General features: G+C 40.3%; 2 protein-coding genes across 2 annotated transcripts in view; one reads left to right on the top strand and one right to left on the bottom strand.

The window, feature by feature from the left end:
* The window catches only part of vps37d (VPS37D subunit of ESCRT-I), a 51,238-nt gene extending 37,144 nt beyond the window's left edge, over positions 1 to 14,094 (top strand). The window contains exon 4 of the mRNA XM_005458259.4: positions 3,305 to 14,094. Coding sequence (XP_005458316.1) covers positions 3,305 to 3,841 — 537 coding nt within the window. The 3' untranslated portion in view covers positions 3,842 to 14,094. The remainder of the gene's footprint in view (positions 1 to 3,304) is intronic.
* On the bottom strand, positions 9,548 to 22,053 carry kcnj1b (potassium inwardly rectifying channel subfamily J member 1b). The gene is made up of 2 exons (XM_005458260.4): positions 21,396 to 22,053; positions 9,548 to 19,307 (listed from the first exon to the last, which is right to left on the bottom strand). Exons 1-2 carry the CDS (start codon positions 21,410 to 21,412, stop codon positions 18,152 to 18,154), a joined length of 1,173 nt encoding a protein of 390 aa, XP_005458317.1. The 5' UTR covers positions 21,413 to 22,053; the 3' UTR covers positions 9,548 to 18,151.
* Positions 22,054 to 23,401: the final 1,348 nt, after the last annotated feature.

Below are 23,401 nucleotides of genomic sequence, written 5' to 3'. Positions count from 1 at the left end.
AAATAAACTTTATTTACAAAGTAACAAAGTACTTCATAGAAGTGTAAGGGTTTATTTTAAGTCCTCAAAATACTTAAAGTTTAAAATAAAGAACAAAGAAAAAAAACGAACAAAGCATAGAAAACCCTGAAGTACATCATTCAAAAATATTTTATTACTAAAATGATATTAATGTATTATAATACACAATTTGGTCCAGAGTACCTTCAATTTTATTTATTATTATTATTATTATTAATCAGATTTAGTTTTGTTTCTCTTTGTTTTTTTAAAAAGACGAGACAAAGATTTTGTGAATAAATCTGCTTTATTCTGCTACTTTAGGTGTGTCAGCAATGGCGTACTACAGAGCATGACAATATAGTGATCAAAAAATGAAATTAAAATAAAATGTACTGTTGAAAAATACGATATTTCCACAGTGGGTCAGTTCATGTTAACTTTAAAAAGAAAAGAAGATGAAAAGTTGTTGGAAGTAGATTCGTGACAAATTCATGGTGGGAAGCAATTTTAAAATTAAAAATGTATAAAATGATTCAGTTTGGTCACTTTAAAATTGAACATTTAAATCTTGAAAAGTTTGAAGTTGGAGTTGATTAGAATAACATCAGCCTCATCTGTCCACCACTTCACTGGTGACTCCACTTCTTCCAATTCTATCTTAACCTCCTAAGACCTGAACTCTTTCATGGCATGCATTTTTAATGTCTCTTTGCTATTTGGGCTGATTGGGACCTGATGAATGTAAAAAACAAAGAATTACCTTTTCTTTTCTTTTTTTTCTTTTTTTCTTCTTTTTTTTAAACCTGATTTTTGTTTCTGAGAAAAATTAGATCCACATCTAATTTCTTGATAGAACAGTGGCAGTATAATGTCCTTGTAAGTGGATATCAGGCCCTTGTAGAGCAAAACTTTGTATTTTGGTCTAGACATCCCAAAATGTGATGTCCACTTATGTGGACGCCAGGTCCTAGAAGGTTAATGCAAACCATTTAGGAAAAACCAGGCTATGGATAAAGGAGGGAAAGAAACAAAAGCAGGACGTAAAGACAAAATGAGACAAGAAAAAGAGCCTTCAAAATAAAATAAACCAATAGACAAATATCTAACATTAAAATATGACAACAAATAAAACAAGAACTAGACAACAAATATATCACAGTATTAAGGATAAAGTAAAAAAAATTATACGCACAACAATTAAATTGGCAATTAAAGGCTATAAACACATCGCAGAAAACCAGGACCATCACAGTAGTACATAATTGTACTACTTTATTTTCTTTATCTGGCCATTTTTTTTTTCATTTTTTTAATGCACAACATGCCAGCAAATGAAGAAGAACGTGCAAATACCTGATAATAAAGATTGCAGGTTTTGAATCAAAAGTCAGGTTTTATTGAAGGTTTTATTGCTCGTTGATGTCCAGTTCAGTCACCCTGTGCTCTCTGCATCACTCTGTGCTTTGACACATGTGGCAGAAACCAGGTCAGTGGCAGAAATCAGGTTATAGGGGACATCAGAGGACACATTTAGACCTGAAAATATCCATCAGCCACCTGACAGAGAAATCTGGCAACAAATTTATTAACAAATTTAGTTTTCAAGCAAAAAAAGCAAAACATTTACCAGATTCAGATCTTCAGATGTGACTATTTCTATTATTATTTAATTCCAGTTTTTTGTTTGTTTGTTTGTTTTTGTTTTTGTTTTAAAAATTAGTTCACGGTTTTAAAGCCAATTAAAAGAAAGTTGGCTCAAAAAGGGAGAAGGTTAACCTGACTTGTTTCAAACAGGGGATTTATGAGGGGCTGTGTAAGATACACAAGGATTATTTTGATCTTTGGGTCATACCGAGCTGCTCTAGTAGAGTCAAAGAATAAAGACATGTAGCCAAAAATTAGTAATCAGTCCCTGAAAACAGAATCTGTTTCTTTACAAATATGCCAAGGTTTTAAAAAAGTTCACTGTTCAGTCCTCACTAAGCTGTGAGTTTAACTCTAGTTTCACATGTAAACATTAGAAATATAGTGACACACAACTCGCTGATCTTCACTATCATCTGATCACACTCCTCACTGCTCATTTGTAGCTTTTGCGATGCACATGTTTAATTAAAATCCCATTTAGAACCTGATTATTTGTATACATGACCATGAAAATGACCTCCACCTTTATACCACTTCTATGAAAATGCAGTTAAAGGACGTGTGTGTGGTGTGTGTGTGTGTGTGTGTGTGTGTGTGTGTGTGTGTGTGTGTGTGTGTGTGTGTGTGTGTGTGTGTGTGTGTGTGTGTGTGTGTGTGTGTGTGTGTGTGTGTGTGTGTGTGTGTGTGTGTGTGAGTGAGTGAGAGAGAAAAGTCTAACAAATGTACAGTATCCGTATTTGCATCAACTTCAAATGCTCAAAGCTGCATGGAGCAGGACGGCGTACCAGAGGTATCTAAACGTCTTTAAGCACCTGAAAAACGTATTATGTCCTAGATTACACTCACGAAAGTCGAATATTTTCTCTAGCTTTTCTTAGACAGTGGCGTCTGCTTTGTGTGATTTTTTTTTTTTTTTTTTTTGTGCTCTCAGGAGACAATAAACACCTACAAACAACCGAGCGTGGTTTGACAGTGGATTGTGTGCACACGCTTTCAGTTTGCACATCAAACACCGTCAGCTACACAGCCGAATGAGCTCAACAACTTGAAAGGAGGAAGTGTCAATTTTAGCAAAGATTTGAGTCAGTTAATTCTGTGTGTGTGTGTGTGTGTGGGGGGGGATACCAACTCCAGGTTTTTAAAAGAAAGTGGGTAAGCTTGCTTTTAATCTTTATGTTAAGTTTGAAACTTAATTTGGTGAACTCTAAAGAAGCTACGTAAGTATTGTGGAATAAATCTGAGTTTTTGTTATGTGTTTTAAAAAAAAAAAAAAAAAAAAAAAGACTGATTAATTGCTGATTAATTCAGCGATTACTCCATAAATATAACTTCTATTGTCAGTGTTCGGTTCAGCCAGACAGTGCTTATATGCTGTTGAGAGCGAGCACACACACACACACACACACACACACACACACACACACACACACACACACACACACGCACACACACACAGTCTTTGAAGCTTTGCCAGAAGTAATAGTTGCAGGACATTTGTAGCAGTATTAAATTTACTTGCGGTGAAATATTGTGTCTGACAAAGTTCACCTGTAAACATCCCTGATCAGATTGAGCTTGTTTGAACGATTCCCGCTCCGCTTTGTGTGACGTCCTGTCTGCTGATGCCGCTTTATTTGTCTGCCCTGCTTCACAGGAACTCCTGGAGAAGTTCATGGGGGGAAACGTAAGCCTGGACGAGTTCTTGGACTCCTTCCAAAGCTCCAGGAAGACGTATCACATCCGCCGGGCTCAGGCAGAGAAGATGCAAGAGGTCTCTCAGGCCAGGAAGCAGCAGGGGAAAACCAAGAGAGCGGAGGAGTGCAAAGCCCCGGAGGTAAAGGACTCGGAAAAGCCGCAGGAGCCTCAGCGGCCGAATGGCTTTATAGCGCAGGGACCTCTTAGAGTGTTCCAAGTACGCTATGGCCTCACGCCTGCCATTCTACTCCCTCATTACCCTGTTTCCCCGCCCGCCTCGGCGCCATGCCTTCAAAGTAGCGCCCCCACTGCTGAGCCCCAGCTGGGACAGACCCACATCCTCAGCCCCAGTGCCCCACTTCCAGGACACGGCCACGCGGTGGGCCTCAGGGTTATCGGACAGCTTTCGGGAGGCTGGCCGGCTAACGGGCGGCCCGTGCGAGTGCAGCAGCTTTACAGGCCGAACCCTCAACAGCCCGAACCGCCGTACCGATAAGCCGGAGGAGGAGGAGCAAGGGGAGGATGAAAAGCCGACTCGAGAGGTCTTCCGAGACGTTGGAAGCAAACGGTGGCTGTCACAATCATGTAAGCAAAGACTGATCGAGAGACAGGCAGCGCTGCAGACGTCTGTTTCTGTTCTCCATCCATGACACACAAACGTAACACATCGAGGGAAGGCGAGCAGAGGGAGCGAGGCAGGGAGGGCTAGGGATGGGCTGTGATAGCTGGTAAACAAATCTCTCATTAAGCCTTTTTTTATTAAAGAACAACAAAAGCATAAAGAGGAGCTGGCTGCAGATTCAGCTGGAGGAAAACATGATTTGATGGAGGCTGAAATGAAAACTTTGGTGTTTGTTCAAAGTTTTAGCTTCACACTCAAACATTTTCAGATTCTTATCCAAAACCTCTCATACTTTGATTTTTTTGTGCCAAACTTTCTAACCCTGTGAGATACAAGTAGCCTAACTCCGTTTTAAAGAAAAAACTAACAATAATTTGTTTTCTGGGTTTTTTTAAGCGTGATAGTTGGTATATTTGTTTTTCTCCCACCTGCTGGGACTGGGGAGAACAATTTTTCACAGGCCCTGACGACTTGGAGATCTACCCGAGTCACTTGAGCAAATGCAGAAGTTTGCAAGAAATCGCTAGATCGAAATCGGAGAGCCTGAAACAATTAAAAAAATGTGCCATCAACACAGCTGTGTTAGAAAGGTGGATGTTAGGAGCTTCTCCCCTTCACAGCCACAGGAATGAGTCTTAAACCTGGAATTGAGTTTTCACTTCCGGTTCTTCTTAGCTGAAATTAAGGCCCGTGTTTTACTTGACCTTTAGACTTTTTCCTCGTCTTGTTCCACAACATAAAAGATGCCAGTAAATAGTCCACTCGTGGATTCTGTGGAAGGGCACCAAACACCCAGCGAGCTTTATCGGTGATAATGTGCTGTTAAATCTTTTATAGCCTAAGATTATGTTGCTCAATAAAACATGAGCTTTTCTCTGTTACAAATCATATTTTTCTGGCTTTTTTGGTTATTGAGGCACATGCAGCGACATGAACTTCCAGCTTGGCCTGCAAATTATGTCGTCTTTTCAACTTTCTGTAAAAGAAATGTCTGAGAAATAGAGCCAGCAGCAGAGCAGAGGGCGATCGTGGATAGAGACCTGCAGGAAGAACACAAGCACCAGTTAAAGTGTGATATTCGATATTTTAAACTCTGATTCGTGCTGAAGCTTGCAAACAACATCAGTAAAAATAATCCCAACTAAACAGGCATACAGTCCAGTCCAGTTTCATGAAAGCTGTGTTAGCGTCATGTAGTTATATTCTCGTATTTACCTGCCAGACTTGTTCAAGTTCAGCTCAGATGGGTGTTTTTATCCCCAGTGATCCAGGCCACTCGTGAATTTCGCTTATAAACAAACATATTTATACGAGAGGCCGTTCTCTCACCTCTGCAACACGCCAGCATGGAGTCGGTGCTGTTTTTTGCCTCGCTAAATCACCCCGAGCGTTTTAGAATAGCTGGTGAAGTACAGTAGCCTGCAGCTTTTAATTAAATGTGTCACATACATTTAATTAATATTTCATACTTTATGCTGCTCGGCTCATGTTTATTTAATCAAGCTGCCACTAAAAACAGCAGCTTTTCGTTACTGGAGATTTGACACTTGAAACGCTATCGAACCCCATCCCTAGTGAGAGTTTTTTATTATTATTTTAATATATTTCAAAGAGATCGAGGTGAAGCACAGAGTTGCGAAGCACATCTACAAGCCGGGCGAGGCGGACGAGGATGTCGTCGTTAATTTGTACAGCCGAGGACGGCCGGAGATGCTCTGTCACCGACGTGAACGATGACATCAATAAAGTGGCGTTTAATATGAACTTCGTCATCCGTCGCCTCGTCAAATAAAGCGATATTCATTCTTGGCGACCTCCGTCAGGAGCTCGCCGCCGAGCAAAGTTTGAACAAAGGCGCAGCGCAGACCGGAGCAGGTGGTATTTATTAATAATTCCCAGACTTGAACCTCGCAGTGTTATTTGCAGTGTCATGTGTGTTAGAATCACAGACGATTACCCAAAGCCTTCTGCCTCACATCAGTGAGCGATTTATTTATTCATGTAAATCCTATTTTAAATGGCTGACTTCAAAGCTTCTTGTTTACCGTGCTAAATGAGGAGCTGCTTCTCCTTTTCAAAGCAGCCCGCTGTTTTCTTTTTTGTTGTTGTTGTTGTTTTTTCCTCTCTCCCTCAAACTGAGCTGCAGAGTGAGGCAGACTTGATCTCTATGAGAATGCGAGCCCTCAGTAAAATGAGAGGAGGTTTGGGAGGTTTCCTTCTTCATTTTCTCGTCACGCCATTTTGCATCATTTAAAGGAGGGGAAAAGCTTTGCATTGTAGTTGTAATGACTCTGCTCTTCAACATACATTTCGCTCATGAATTACTCATAAGTACGTGCTTACTAAAGCCTGACGAAGTACATGAAAATGCCTTTTTACAGCCCGGCGCCCAGTTACATGAAACGTGTCACGGTATGGGAAGAGTTGTTATAACTTAAGTGGTGTATTGGAGGAAACACTGTTAGATGCGAGAGAAGTGTGAATGGATTCCAAGGCTCTGAGTTCTTTAACCTTCAAGTGACCGAGTGCTGTGTATTTATACATGTGTGGGAAAACATGTTCATCCATCTACTTCTGCAACTTTTCATTGTTCTTTATGGGAGCTGGTGCTGCACAGATGATGTAGAGTTCTGTTTTTTAACGTTTTTTGTTAGAATTTTTCACTTTTAATCTCCACATATTTTTTTTTTTTTCTTGTTGCAGCAACCCATAGCTACTACTAGTAACTTGCATTTTTTTTAAGTGGATAAAAGTGATTTAAAACCATAATTATTATTAATTATTAGAAAATTTCATCACAGGTCAAGGAAACCCCACAAACTTGGACAGAGCCGTACAAAATGTGTTCCCATGTAGTTAAGAGCTTGGTTGCTTGAGGGTTAAAGGTTGTGTGTTTTGTTTTTGTTTTTTACATCTTTTACATTATTTTTTGTGTTTTTGCACATCATTTCTGTCTGCTAGCATTCAGATCAAAAAAGTCGACTCCTGAGATCTGAAAACAGTTTTATCTCACTACAGAGAAGCAGGAATGTTGTGGTGTGTTTGGGGTAAAGGCAAAGCAAAGTTTGCACGGCGGGACCGATTGTCGCACATTTACACCCTGTAGTGCACAGAGAGGCGAAAATACGTTCTTGTATGTTTGTAACGGGCATGTGAGCGATTAATCAACTAGATCGCTGTACAACAGGATTTGCCTGCTGGTTTTCAAGGGGCGTCCACCCAGGAAGCGACTAGCAGCAACGTCACTGCGACCAGAAACCATAGAAAGCCACTCACACTTAGAGATACCAGATTAAAACTTTTCTAGGCTTTGCAGTGAAGGCAAATTGAAGCAAGTACCAATAAGAGTAAAGGATACTGTTGGTTAACATGAGGAGGTGGTACATGCAGCCGGAGCCTTCGTTCGACCCCTCCCATGTGTTCTCCTGATGCCACAAGTGATCAGAAATTATCGTTTGTGAGCAGCTGAAGATTCTCTTTTATATAAAGACAGAAAAAAGGGAGGGATCTGTATCTGCTGCAGTCTGGATAAAAGTAGTTATCAACATTTTTTTTAAAAAAGTGCTAAAGAGACTTCATTCATGAGGCAAAACCTCGCTTTGCACTTACTCTGAACACACCATTAGACTCAAAATGTCTGGGTAAAAAATACCTGTCATTGCTTTAAGAGTGCAGACACCTTTTGTATCCTGAGATCTTAGTGGGGGGTTTTTTTTTTAATGGTTTAAAAGGTTTGCTTTTGTATTCCTGCTATTAAAACTTGCAGATGGCGCGTTACCTCTGATCTAAATGAACCCGCCTTTTCTCTGCCTTTTCATTTTAATGTTTGACTTTTATGAACTAATGTGTGTGTCTGTTTGTTGTTTCCACGTGTCTGTGTTTCTGTTTGTTTTTTAATGCTGTTTGTGTTTTTATTTATTGTTGGGAAAAACAATAAAGTAAATGCAACAGACGAGAAGTCGGAGAAAAACACGAGCAGTTACTCTGTTTTAACCTCGCGCGTTCACGGGTCTTATTTTGTTGTTGTTGATCGATAAAAATCGTGGGAATAACTCAGATTTTATTTTAAAGTCTGTGTTCAGGTGTTCAAACATCCAGAACGATCGGAAAACAGAAAAAAAAAAATGCTTTTTTTAATTTCATTTAAAATATTTAAAAGATGGACCCACCTAAAACCAGGATTCTGTTTTGATTTTTGACTGGATGAAACTCGCCTCGTCTTTCCATTACTCTTATTTTTTTTCCACATCTGATTTCATGCCTTGGGCCACACTAACTTAAATGATGAAGTATCCTGTTAATGTGCAAAAATAAAACTAATAAATCACAAATTCCTTAATAATTAGAAACTTTTTTAAAGATGCTGATATGCTTTTGTTTCGAGTTGAGATATTAATCAAATGTCTCTATGATCAATATAAAGGAGATGGTTTAATCCCTCTCTGCTGTTTTTCCTCCACAACTAAGAATATGGAAAAGCCTGAACAGTTGAAATGTAACTGGGCGCTGGCTCCAACAAACATGCAGTTGTGTGTCCACTCAGGGTCTTTTTTTGGGGGCGGGGCAAAGTGGTGCTGCTTGTTGAGCTGTAGCACAGATGGACCCATGGTGACCCCGAACTTGAAGCCATGGACCTCATGTTGCCCCTTTTTATGGCAGTGGTTCTCAAACTGTGGGGCGTGGATGTCCAGAGGGGACGTATGGAGTGAAACTAAATCAGGATGATTTTTGTAGAGAAAATGGAAGTATAGTAGTGTATAGTTTGTTCTGATGTTCAGATTTCTACTTGAGTTTCTGGACACACATTATAATTTTTAAATATTGTATCTGTTTGGGTTTTTTTTAACATTTCTGTAGGTTTTCACCTTTAATTTTTTTTTTCCCAATGTAATTCTACCGACAAATTACATAATACAAAACACCAACAATTAATATTTTTCACTCTTAAAGGGTGAAAAACTCAACATTTGAAGTTGTCCGCTGTAGCTTGTGACATGGGGGCGTGGGCATTTTGAAGATGGGCATGCCATAAAAGGTTTGAGAACCACTGCTTTACCAGATCCCCCATCCATAACCAGAGCAACGATACCAAATCACCTCCAAGCACATCCCATAGTTGCAGTAAGATTCTGGGGCTTCAGAGGCTTAAAGCCCCCCTTTTTTTTTTTTTTCTCCCCCCCCCTGTCTGTCTGAATCCCCTCAACCCTCCAAATTCACTGGGATTTTATTCATGCTGATGATTTGTGTAAGACTGGCTGCTTAATGTGTTTGGAGAATCCTCAAAAACGATGTAAAGTGCTTGTTTCTGAGCCCGTGCTTTTGTTTGTTTGGTCTGTTTTTATTGTGTGTCTCTTTTCTAACTCGGACTCATCCCAGCAGCCTTTCCAAAAAAAACAAACAACAAAAAAGAGGAGTAATAAAACAGATAAATGAATGTCTCTTTATAATTTAAATTATGAGCCAAACGGCCTCAAAACATTTCAGATGATTTGCATCGCAGCATCCGCAATGGAGGAGCCGTGGCTGCAGACGCCCGCACCAGATGATTATGAGTGACGTCAAAGCTGATCAGTGCCACAGTGAGTGAAGATGAGCTAATAATATCCAAGTTGAGTCATTTACATGCCTGCATCAGCTTATGGTACAGTACGGTGTGTTTGACTGGATTCATGTGGCTGTCAGAAGCACTCAAAGAGCTGAAAGCTGTAAATGCACCTTACTGAGGGAAAAAAATTAGTGTGCTTTAAAAAACTTCTTCCTTTGAGTGATTTCTGAGGGTCTTTTACTTTTCAAAATAAAATGACAGCAGAAGCCTCATATTTAAACTGTGGGAATACACAACAAAGCATGTCAACTCCCACAGCAGGGGAACAGATGATGATTCAGATACTGAATCATTACATTCATGTTAAAGGGCAACATGCCATTAAAAGTCCCGAGTCTGGGAGAAAAGCTGTGCCATTTCTGTAAATACGTTTTGTCATTTGAGTCCAAGCTTGCTTCGTAAAATCTCCAGAGCAGGTTTTGTGCTGCACACCACATGGCTTTAATGTGCTGTGACGGCTACTTTCCAACCCAAAATAATTGAGCTGAACGATCTAAAGACACAATTTGATATTTTCCAGCCTCTCTGGAAGCTTTCAAGTCGCAGCAGCTTGTCAAAGATGGAAACGTTTCAGTCCCCGGCGTGATGGATGGAGCTGTGACGTTTCAACGTTATGTTAAACAGAAGTTTCTTGCATGGATGCGGAAATCCAGACTGTTTCTTACAGTTGGAAGTGAGTCCTTACTTTGAGTTGTTCACAGAAAGTTAAGTAGGTTACAAGCACACAGGAGAAGTCAAGTATACCTCAGAGCTGCACAGAGGAAACAGGAAAAACATTCAAAAAATGACTAAAAATAAACGAAACCAAAAAACCCAACTGGGAAGTAGTAGAGCGACAGTGGTTCCCAACATGTAGGTCAGAACCCCACACGTGGCTACAGTTGAGGGGTCCTGAGGTAATAAAAGCCAAACTGTAAGTGAAAGGAACGATTCTCCCACTAAACAATTAGTTTGAAATGCCATATAAACATCAGGTTTCACTGTCTCGCTCTTAAGGGTTTGGTACCAAAACATCCTGTTTTAGAATAGTACAAGGTAATAGTTCAGGTTAAAAAGCACCTGGTTTGTAAGATACCAGGATAGTGGGTTTCACACTTGTTCATCTTAGATGTATTTATTGACATAGCCACTTAACATCTCCATAATGGACAGTATAAAAAATGAACATAGCTACGGTGGTATTACCCATCAGTTGATCCGAGGTTTTAGCCATCCGATGAGGAATTTTGCTGTCGCCTTATTGGAGTTTTCAAACCAAGGCATTAGCCAAAGAGCATGCCCATTAGAATGTCTGAAATTTTGTAAAATGTGCTTAATGTTTTAATTATTTTGACCTAAAATGAGCGACCCAACTCTATGTTTATAGAGTTCAGAGCTGAGGCCTGCTTTCCCAATAGATATGTAGAGGCCAGTCTTTGTGCAACCAGAGGAGTCACCCCTTAGTGGCCATTAAAAAGAAGGCAGGTTTAAGGCACCTACTTTGGTTGATGATAAGACATCTACACCTGAACTTGAAGTACAATGGAGGAGGATGGTCTCAGAAGAAATGCTTGTATCCCGGGATTAAACTAGGCTCAGAGCTGATTCTCTCACCCAAGCTGCGGTGTGTTGGTCTCACAGCAGAATAACTATTAATACCTGTACGACTCATTAAAATCTTTTTCTAAACAACAGGTTTCATAACCCAGAAAACTTTTTAAAGTTTTCTGTAGAGCATCTGATCTTTCCATCAGTTGCAACGACCTCCCACTCGGTGCTTTTTCGACACCAGGTTACAAAAATTTGCAAGGTCTGCAAAAACATTTAAACTGCCCGTAAAGTTTACAGTTCCACCAAATGCACCACACCATGTTTCAGAAGCAGCTTTACCCTCAGCCCTCGTTTTAGTGACTCAGTCTGTTATTTTTTTACGGAAATCACGTCATACCAACCAGAGCAGCTGAGGCGGGAAGGAAGCTAGATGCAAGAACAACATACAGGGTCCTGTTAGACTAAACATTCTGCTTTTGAAACTGTTCCAGTGTGATAAGCCAAAACCACATATGAACCCATTGTATTCCTGGGTGAAGTCCTCCAGAGGGAGCACATGAATGCTGGAATAGGACCTGGATAACTGACTCAGAAAAGCTTTAACCGTCTGCATTTGCAGGTGTTGTTAAGTGTCTTCAAATCAAACGGCTACTAAATTTTTAAGTTTTGTTTTAAAACTGTCTAAATTAACCTCACTGAGCAGTTTCGGTCTTGCCCTGATGACCACGAAGATCTAAGCGTAATTCCTTTGTAGTGAAGGCAGTCTATAAAATGAGAGACTCTGCTCCCCATTAGTTCAAAAGAATAAAGGCACCTATCTTAGTGCCAGCAGGTGTGTGACTGAAAGGTCACCGGTTTATATCACTGGTCCACCTGGGAGAGGAAATACGGGCATTCATAAATCTTTCTGTTAACTGCCGGGCAAAAAAACTAATAAACTAATGCCTCAAACCGAACAATGATGCATTATTGTTCTCTTTTAAATCATTCTTTAGGGCAAAGCTGAGGAAAGTCATCATAAATTATTTATATCAAATACATTAGGCCATACACAGCCTCTCTGTGCGGTTGAGGAGCTGCTGAAACATGTATGTGATGAATATTTTTGCTGGCAGCACAGCTGGTCGACTGAGAGAGGCTGTCTGAACATCTGATTTGCTGAAACACAGTGAGCAACATCCCTGTTGAATTTGTTTGGTGAAGGCATAATTTTAGGAATGATAGCATAAAAGCTCTGTGCATCATTTTCCTCCCCCTGACACTGAGATATCACAATCTCTACACTGCAGTTGTCACATCTGGATTTAGCACACCAGCCCTCGAGGACAGCTTCTAAAGCAGAAGCAGCTGCTCCACTCATGACTCCTGCATCTTTTTTTGGCGAGTGTGTCACTTAGGTCATATTTAAACTTTGTTTAATCAGTATTTTTAGCACATTAGCCACTCTAACTCTGGGGATTGGTATGTTTGCTGGCTGATCCACCATTTTTGGTCCAGACTGAAATAATTAGGTTGATGACTTGCAGGGGGGGCTAATAGTTATACATAAATTCAAGTCCCCTGAAGTGAAATCCTGATTTTAGTGGTCCCTGACTGCTTCACAAGGTTCACTATGAAGTTTTCTCCTGGTTTAGAGATTCAATTCCCCTTTTGATCTCCTAACTTTCATCTAGCACCACCATCAAGTTTAAATGCAGACAAAAAAGTGGATGTTTCCCATGGCTTTAGCTTTGTGTTTGCATACCGAAACAGTGGACTAACATGGTGAGCATGGGTAACCATGGTTACCTTGGAAAGTGTCTGCCTTTTAGCAGTGTTACTATGAACAACTAATTGATAAATGTAGATAACCTACACTGCCATTCATTCCAGCAGTGTGCCAACCATGGGCTGAAAAATGAATCCACCGCAAAGTATTAAACACTGCAGTTCCTTTTATGGCCACTTGGGGTTGCGTCCAAAAAAAGAACTTGCAGAATAAAAGGTTTTGGTCTATATGCACACAAAACACAAACACTCCATCCCCACTGTGTGGGCTTCCAGGGACAATAGCTACAAGATGACAGTAATACAAACGAGGATGCAAATAGCAGCTGTATGGAAGGGCAAGCAGGGCCTGTTTTGCTTGCCCTGATGAAATGCCACTGCCTTTGGGTGTCAAGATCATGGAAAAACCTGATGTGGGGTTTAGATAACAGGTTGAGTAGGTAAAGACTGTTTGTGTGCGATGTGTTACTAAAGCTGTGGGGGTTCCCCTTTTGCAGCTGTTTGGTTTGTTTTAAATATGAGTTTAAATGGATTAAAGGTGCTGTAAGCCATGCTGGCAATGCCAATAATCCAGATGCCACAAGGATGTCCAATTTGTCCGTCTGTGTGGCATATTTCAGTACCAATCCAAATGTATTGTATAGTAATTTTTCAAAGATACAGCTTCCCACGAAACTGATTAATTTCTTAGTGCATTCTTTTACATTTTACAAACAAAAGGTCCTGTATGGAGGATGAGGTGTGACTCTTCTGGCCCTCTATAGTAATAGGTGATGAAATAAAAACTTCACTGACAATGTTTTTCAGGAGAGCCAACAGATAGTTTCAAATTATGAACATGCAGCTCTGCTCTCAGTTTTGTTGGAAACTGAAGGTGGCGAAATTAAATCACAGCTGTAATTAAAGCGCAGAAATAGGTCCTAAATGAAAGGCAGCTCCATCAGCTTCACTAATTAATTAGTTCTTAAATAGTTAATTAAAAGGAAGCACACTTACTCAGTGGTTGGCACTGATCACATAGCGAGTAGGCTGACTAAGGAGTCTGAGTGCAAGTCGCTCATTCTGTTTCCTCCCACAGTCCAAAAGCATCAGATGATGGGACTTCCTAGTCTCTTTACTGTTTATGGGCTGTATTTAGTGACCATATGAGAGTCTCTCAATCAGTGGAAGTACAACAGAAATTAATACACAAGTCAACGTATTCATTAATTATTTTTTTAAAAAAGCTTCCAAACATGGTTGGAAATCAGATTTCTGAGTTTAACATGAATGCTGAGCCTTTTTATCAAATCAGTATCGTGACTGTCCAAATGTGGATTATCTTGACTTAAACAGTTTAATTATGAGGCTTCTGTTGTTTTAAACATAATTAAATAACCAAATGTTCTTTAGTAAAGGTTCAGCCATCCATATTTCCTCCCGACCTACTTTTTTTCCTTTTCATTTCATCCAGTGAAATAAAGGCTGCTGGGAAAGTTCTTGTGCATGCTGAGCTTTACATAAGAAATCTACTAATACGATCGTGCTGACATACTATTGAAGAATTTCAGTGGGATGACATCTCTTGTTGCTACAGTGTGTTTCCTGCCAACAGTCCAACATCCAAGTGACCTTAAACGACATGTTTACATGTGAAATGAATTCCATTTGCTTCCCACATGAATCCAGAGGAGTTGAAAATAAAATACATTTAACATTCGGAGTGAATCTGTCCTTCACTTTATTACTTTTTAATTACAGTTTCTTGAATTTCTTTTGTTGTGCTTCATTGACTACAGTCAGAACATTAAATTCCTGTGTGCTAACAGAATCCAGATTGATGGTGGAATATTAGATCCATTGTTTTGCATCACAGCAAATTTATAGCATAATTAGAAAAATAATTTTAAAAGAAATAAATCAGGACAAAAGATGAATAAACCAAGCATTACTTATGGTTGTAGAAATGCACAATAATTCTCCACATTGTAGCCAGTCTTGAATGTAAATTTGTGATAATTCATATAAATAACATCACCACCGTACTTTCAGAATATTAGGTGCATGTGTTAACCACTAAAATAACGACCCACACACTAAATAAGACCATAATTTATCAAATGAATAGAAAAAAGGTTATTTAAAAATGTTTTCCCATAGATTTCCATAGAGCTCAACATTGACCTCCCACTTTTTTAAAGGCTACATTCTGGTATTAAATTTTCATGTCATTTTCTTGAGAAAATCCCTATATAAAGATTTTATAACCTCATTGCTTTCACAATGCATTTTTTCTTACTAGTCTGAAATCAGTTAAGCCCGGCCTCCTACTGTATAAATATGACCTGAGAAAAATAATTAGGCATTAAAGTACTCTTGGGAACAGCTGCATGTTCTTAATTCTTATACATCATTTTCAAAACCAAAGATTAATGAGAAAATATATAATGAAATTATTTAACTTCCTAATTATATTTTTAAATCCACCCTCCTACTCCAGCAACAGTTAGCCAAATGTATGTTAAGCTGATGCTAACAAGCTAACAGCCCACTGATAACATTAGCATTTTGTGTTACATAACTTTGTGATTTTACAGGTTACATGAATGTCTTTGCATGACTTCCTAAGTCTGTAGGAACTGGGACTGTTGTGGAGGACGGCGCCAATGAGATGAGACTGGTAAGAATAAATGTTACAATTAGGCAATGAAAATGTGAAACAGGCATTGTTAAAAATGCCAAAATTTTATCACTATTTAATCAACAATTGCGAAAAAAGTGTCCACGTTTTGCACATTTTAATAGACTTTTAACTTTATACAACGTGCTGTTGCTATTTTGTCTGTAGTTTCATTGCTTCTGCAGGTCTTCAGTTCTTTTATCTTGTTCAGTTAGAGAAATGTAGCCTATTTGGCCTTGAACAAGTGCATTAAAGTCAGGTTCAGTGTCTGATATGAAGGACTGTGGACAAGTGATAATCACAGAGAGAGTATCTGTGTCTGGATTTTTTAAACTTCATCAATACCAGAACGGTCAGGGACAACCAAAGGGCAGGATGTAGCCGTACAATACCCAGGTCTGGTCTTAAAGCCTTATGTAGGTCTCAGAAGTTCTAGAACTTCAAAGTTGTGTGACCAGAACTTTAAAACAACATCCTCTAAATAAAAATTAGACAAACATAGCAACAGTAACCAAGGAAAGCAGTGCTTTTGTGTAATTATTCCATCTCCATGGCACTGGGGGATAAAGTGCGTCGTTATAAACGAATCAGGCCTCTACCAGATTAACAAAAGCTTCTGCACCTTCCACTCAGCTCTCTCATCTCTGTCTACTTAATTTTTTCTATTCAGCTGCTTCAGACTCACTGTGCCGATCTCTTTCAGCAGTTCTGCTCATTGTTATGCAGATGAAGCCCAGTAAACTTGCCGCTGTAAATCCAAATGGGATGAAAGCCATTTCAGAAGTCTCTCACTTCCTCACTGACAAAAATGTCGAATGCCGGTCTTAAATGAACAGCCTGCCTTGCTGCTGGAACACCTGCAGAGACGCGGTCCTGCCATAACAAGGTCCATCAATCCACCCCGAAACGGTGGATGAATGTTATCAGATGTTGTTTTGTCGGTTCTGTCTTCTGCCATCAGTACACTGTGGGGCATTGGGGAAAAGTGTGAACATCAAAAGTTTGTTGGATGAACCTTTTCAAACATCCCTGAGAATATGAAAGAGAGACTCCTGGCAGAACTGGGACAGTTGGGAGAGAAAAAAAACAACAAAAAAACGTCTTTATTGCTGAATGAATTCTTTGTAATGTAAGATGGCACTGATCCTAGCCGTGGTCTGATCTTCTTTGGTGGTTTGGCCAGCTGTCTCAGCTTTTCTGGCATCTTTATGTATTGTTGAAAACAGACATCAATTTAGGAGAACATGATTGTGTGACGAACATCTTATACAAAGTCATCAGGATGAGTCCTCATCTCCTCTTATGTTCTACATTTCATTTTGGTTTCATGAAATCTTGGAAATAATCCTTTATACTCAAGCAAAGGTAAAAATGCACTAATGTAGAATCACTATCAAAAAGCTGTTGTAATACAAAAAAACGTTATTTTTGTCAGCAACTGGTAGACATCCTATATCCATCCAGTTTCTGGCACTTATATGGGTTTTGGAGGGGGAAGCGGTCTACGCTCTTCTCGGGGGACACTGAGGTGTTCCAGAGCCAGCCAAGACCTTTCCAGCATGTCCTGGGTCTGCCCAGGAGGCCTCCTCCTGGCTGTATGAAAGACCTCACATAGGAGACACCCCAGTCGGGCACCAGAACTACTTTAGCTTGCTTGTCCTGTGGACCTGTCACTCATAGGAGCCTCTTTCAACTGTGGATTGGGTGGCACTCAGGGCCAAAGGTCCTGGGAGTCCGATCACCAGCTCCCAAACTACTAAGGGTTGTCCTATCTCTGCATGCACAGTACTGCACAGTACTGCACAATGCATCTACTACATGATACACCCATTTTGCATAAATCAGTCAATTTGAAGTTATATTATCTACATCCTTGTGGTATATTTCAGTTCTGTTTATAGCACATTCTGATGAAATATTCAATGTGTAAAGTAAAAATTGTGCAATAAAATCAAATGTAAGTCAGTGAATTGTGAAAAAGCTTTTATTCCAACTAAGGATGTTACTTTCCCTGAGAAGTTAGCGTACAGCGTTACAGAGCATGATCTACAAAATGTAGACTGGTCACAGTTAAAATCCCAGTTTCCTAATTATTCAGGCATACAGGATCTGTCAAAATGACAAAAAACACCACAGAGTTAGTGTTGTAATAGAAATAATATGCAAACTCAAAAGGCACTACCTTTTATTTCCTCCTGCAGCCTTTAAGGCACACACTTTTCATTATAACAGGCTCAGGTCCTAATCTTCTCAAGAAGTACCCACTGTGCATCCGCTCTTTTACCCCCTTTCATTTTCTGTGCGTCAGAGCTACAATCCATCTTTCTGACGTTACCTATTCGAAGTCCCAACGGAGGTTTTATTGCAATGAGCAACTCCCACTCTGTCTGATTTTTTTTTCAAACAGTTTAACAGCTGTGGATGTTCGTTCTGTTTAAGGCAAAAGAGCTGACAACAATTCAGATGCTGAATGGTTCACCATGACCAAATATTTCTTCGCTGGTGCAGTCTGACTTAGAGTGAAACTGCTTCAAAGGAAGTGATAGGCGCCAATTTTTCACACTTTACTTCCCACATCCTGATTCACAGTTTCAATGAAAGCGTAAGGTCCTTTTCTACCAGCTCACATTGTAGTGACGTCCACGGAGTCATGTATGTCAATCACCTGAAAGCCCGGGTTATCAATCCCCCTCTTTAGCTGGTTATTGTGATTTTCTTGGCTGTGATTGTTGTGGTTTCTCTGGTCTACGTCGGCCTCAAAGCAGTGGACGCAGTGTGGAGTGGTGACCCGGACGCTCTTGGAAAAGTTGGAAAAATCCACATGGTACTTTCCTGTCTTGGTGCGGGAGATAATGGGCAGAAAGCTGTATCCCCACTGGATCTCCTGTGGGATGTAGGAAGTTCGGACCTGACAGGAGGAGCTGGTGGACTCCGCTGTCCCATCCAAAAAGACCACCAATTCAAAGTCCTGCTGAGGAAGGGTGTCAGCCGACAGATCAAAGAAAGGACTCGATCTGTTAATCACATGGTACAGGGTCAAGGGGCAAACAAAAAACAAGTTATCTTTGCCAGCATCAACCATGAAGTCAATATCCACCTGGTCCAGGATGATGGTCTCGCCATCCGCTGTGGTCGTTGTCCTCAGCAACTTCCCATAGATCTGGCTTCCGATTAGTAAGGTCTTTCGAAGGTTGGCCACTCTGATCAGGAGACACAGACTTCCTTTCTTCAAGCAGATGACAGCTGTGTGGCTGAAGGTCACAGTCTTTGCCCTTTTCTTTGGTAAGGAGATTTTAGCTAGGATGATACCACACATGAAACAGTTGATGAAGACCCCAACTAGAGACTGGATGACAATTAGAGCCACAGTGCCAGCACAGTGGCCAGTCAGTGCCCTGCCTCCATACCCAATGGTGGTCTGGGTCTCTAACGAGTACAGGAATGCCGTTGTGAGCCCGTTAACGTTGTCTATACACTGGATGTGTCCTTCTGTGCGGTTCTGTCCAGCCATATCCCCGTTGCTCTTTGCAATCCAGTACCACAGCAGGCTGAAAATGAACCAGCTGCCTGTGAACACAGCCACAAACAAAAGGAGAACAAACCGCCAGCGGATCTCCACAAAGGTGGTCCAGAAGTCTACCAGGTACGCAAACTGGTTACTGTACTCGATGTTCCCGAACTCGATGTTGCAGTGCCCGTCTTTGGTGACCAGGCGGGTTCTGTGGTTTCGTTGTCCAGCTGGCTGGTTGTGACCCTGGAGCAGCTGGAACATCCTGGAGCTGGAGGAACAAATACAGTTAAGTATTAGAGAGTACAAACTCTCCTCTAGTGAAGTTAATCCTTGCAAAATCACACATGCAACACCTACACATTTAGAAAAAAAAAACTCTCAGTTTAGATATTTCCACCTTTATTACCGTTATTACCTTTAGTACCTTTAGTCTTCCTTCAGATAATTCCACCTTTAGTACCTTTATTCTACTGTTTGATAATTCTACTTTTATTACCTTTGTTTTACGTTTAGACAGTAGATAATGTCATTCTACCTTTGTCAGGGGTTGTTTTTAGTATTGTCTTTTGTGCCTTAAAAGGTCAGACTTGTATTTTAATGAACTAGTTTAAAAATTTGCAAAATTAGGTACATGGTGCCCCTTATTTTATAATATTCACTCAGAGACTTGGGACTAGATTGCCATTTTAATAGCACTTTTCTCATCTTACTGATGGCTCAAAGCTCCCACAACTACAAAGCAGATACAGAATGAAACTTGTCAGAGTGTAAAACCTTAAAATCTAAGCATTAAATGTTTTGTATTTAACCAAACAAAGACTCTTTCCTGATATTGCACCTAAAATCTAGAAGAAATGGTACACACAGTTACTTTAAGGTACAATAATTAGCCCAAAGGAGTAGATTCATGTTCACTGTTCCGCTGGGACAGAAACTGAGTGTACTATCATTTAACGTTATCGTTAGAATGAGGAAAAAGTTAGCTGAGACCTTACACAGATAATATAAAAAAAACATTTGATATATTTAATGTTCACATAGACAAACAGGGCAAAAGTCAGTGTGTTACCCTAGTGATCCGTGTTTCCATGCATGTCTAACTACCAAGAAAATCAAATTAAAAGACTAAAACAAACAATGATTTGATTTTGATTAACAAGTATTTTCTGCTCTGGTCTGTTGCTCATTCCCGTGTGACACGGAGCTCCATTATCATTATAAATCTATTAGAAACATCAATTAACCACTCAGTTTATTACCACAAACACACACACTACATTTAATTTAGATCTAATCACACATACACATGCCCTGCTGCTGTAAATACTAATTACAGGAATTTGTAACTGAGAATAGCCCCTCCACAAATCCACATTTACACCTTTAACTGTTTAAAAAAAACTATGATGCACAGCAACCTACTGAACATTTTTAAAAAAAAATAAATGTGTAATACATCTTATGGATTTTAGTTTTGTTTATGAAGATTTACAAATAGAGGAGTCCAAAAAACAGGTTTTGAACAGACAAATTATCATTTTACCATAATTACCACCTTACATTATGATCATACAATTTTATCCAGTTTTGTTAATTGAGCTTTTATGTACGCAAATATGAGATATTATAGTATATTTTTAAAAAATTCTAAAAAGAAAATGTATAGATTCCTGTCAAGTAAGGTGACCCAGACTCATTTCTTGCACTTACATTTTGGCTAACAATGTTTACATCAGTAGAAAAAAAAGACCAGCACCAGGCTCGTTTAACCTTAACCATAAAGCCTTAACCAGTAAACCAGTCAACACAAGATAGAAAGGGGGAACTAAAATTTAGAGATCGAGGGTATAACAGTAACAGTTGTTGCTATTGTTACAGTAACAGTAACAATAACAGAATTTCCTTTTCTATCATTAGAATAAAAGTATAACAAAATAGTAAACAACCTATGTATGCACAAATACATCATACTTATTAACTGATCTGAGTGGTCGTTATATAGCAGAGTATGTACTGTGCAGCGTGTACCGCGTGGTCCACTTTGAGTGTTGCATAAGACGTACTGAATAGATGGCAAAAAGGATTCAGAACTACATATTTTTGGACTGAAGTTCACCCCAGATTGAAAATAACCTGAGGTTGTATCTTAAGAGCTATTTGTTCAACATTTAACCGTTTTAACAGCTGTTTTTTTTTTTTCAGTCATTGATGGAGGTGAATGACTGAAAACAGAGGTCATTTTCTTCCAAGCAGCTACAGTCCCCCTAAAAACACTATGCATAATATATATTTTAAATAAGTAAAGCTTTAGATCTTCGGTTTTGTAGAGAAATACAAAAGTTTTGTTGGGACATACCTGCTCCGTGAGACCATGGGCCCAAAGTGCTCACTGGATCTCTGCAGGACCTTCAGACTCCTTTCTTTCAGCGAGTGGCCATGGAGGCGTTGGAAAGATTTTAATCCACAGTGAAATTTCCTAATCCCAGCCACATGCCACCATGTACACTGGCTCCATACACTCAGAGGAGCCAACCAGGGAGCTCCCAGTGGCCGTCAGTCCTCTGAGACCGACAGAAGGACTCTCTTCTTCAACCCATCAAAAAAGTTTAATAACACAACCTCGGGCTTCATCGGGAGTGGGCTCGCCTCGGCTGCAGCAGCTTTTGACAGTGTAGATTTGGGGACCAGCACGAGGAGGGGGGAATGTTGGGAAGTTTGGTGTAAAAGGCCTCGACGCCTTTGTGTGGCTGAAGGTGCGTCTATTGAAGAGGCCTCAGTGACCGGTGCAAGCACTCATGCTGTTTTGTTTTCAGCCCTGAGAACATTTGAGATTTACGTCAGGCCTCACAAAGAATTCCCTCAGTTGCATTTCCCCTGGTTCCCCTCCCCCTCTTTGAACCTGCAAGGCTGCCTCCCATTTGCATCAGAATGAAGAGCTGCAGGGCAAGAGTGTCTTTGCAATATTCTGCTGGCTGCAGGAGGACCATTTTCATATCTGTGGAGCAGATTACCATGATCTGTGATGCTGAATTGATAAGCCCACCCCCTACCCCAGCAGTGATGAATATAAATGCCACAGCTGCATGTAAGTAAAGGGAGAAGGAAGTGGATGCAGTGGGTCTGCAATTCAGCTAGAATCTTACAGGCTCCTGTAGCAGCTTAATTTAAAGAAAGTCATCTCACACCCAAGTGTGTTTAGCTCCAGGCGCTGTGCATTTCTAAACGTGCTGCCAGAACACATCTGCACATCACACTCTGCAGGTTCATTGAAAGAAAAGTTCAGCATTTGGGGAAATAAGCTCATTAAGTTTCTTGCCAAGAGTTAGAAAAAGCATGTCTGTATGCTCGATATGAGGGAAATACGACCCTCGACTGAGTTAGCTGTGCAAAAAGAATGGAAACGGCAAGAGGAGTACATCCTGGTTTAGTCCTCCACATCTCACTAATGAACGCTGATTCATACAAAAGGAGAACTGTGTGAATGTGAACGTGAAACACTATGAAGCAAGCTGAGGTTAAAAGGTGATATATAAGTGCAGACCATTAACAATCATCACATTCTCCCAGCAGGACTCTGGGAGAACTGCCGTGACCAACAAAGTTAGAGCACCTCAACTACAACTGTTCAGAGAAAAGACAATTTTTACACCATTTTTCACTCTAAATGTGATGCAAAGTGGATCTTTGTGTGAAGAGGGGGGAAGAGGAAGCAGAAAGAGTTCAATCCAAATCACTTATCTAGGTCGAGGTCAAAGACACCAAAGTGCTTTCCCACTAAGCCCACCTGTGCAAATCATGTAAATCAAATGGTGACGAGTTTAAAGATAAGGAGGCAGCAAAAAGGCACAAAATTCAAAGAAAAGATGTGACACTCATTTTTTCTGGCCCTGTGAAAATCAATCCAAAGGTTTCAGCGGTGTGGCCTTCGACTGCCACAGGCTAAGGAGGAAAACAACACTTTACAGTTCCCCCATGGAGATCCTGAGATATATATAATCTCTCCAGCAGGTTTAGGGCCTACCCTGGGGCGTCCTCCTACTCGGATGTGCCTGGAAAACCTGGACACATCCAAGTGCGGGACAACAATGCTTGGAAGTGGGAAACCACGGTCTCCTCTTGGAGCCAGAACTAGGAGGAGAGCATTTAAGGCCAGGCCTGGATGGGGCTGTGGACCCTGTTCACCACCCTCCAGGACAGGCACTGGGGTTGGGTGCACAGCAAGCTAGATGGCAAGCGAAGTTTGGAGCCTGGGAGTGTTGATGGTCACATTGCAGATGGCCGGCCCTCCTTGAGCGTGGATCAGCTGAAGGTTTCTTCCTGCTAAAAGGGAGTTTTTTCTTCCTACTGTCACCAAAGTGTTTA

Source organism: Oreochromis niloticus, linkage group LG10, assembly GCF_001858045.2.
Source record: "Oreochromis niloticus isolate F11D_XX linkage group LG10, O_niloticus_UMD_NMBU, whole genome shotgun sequence".
Taxonomy (NCBI): domain Eukaryota; kingdom Metazoa; phylum Chordata; class Actinopteri; order Cichliformes; family Cichlidae; genus Oreochromis; species Oreochromis niloticus.
This window is presented reverse-complemented; position numbering and strand designations above follow the sequence as displayed.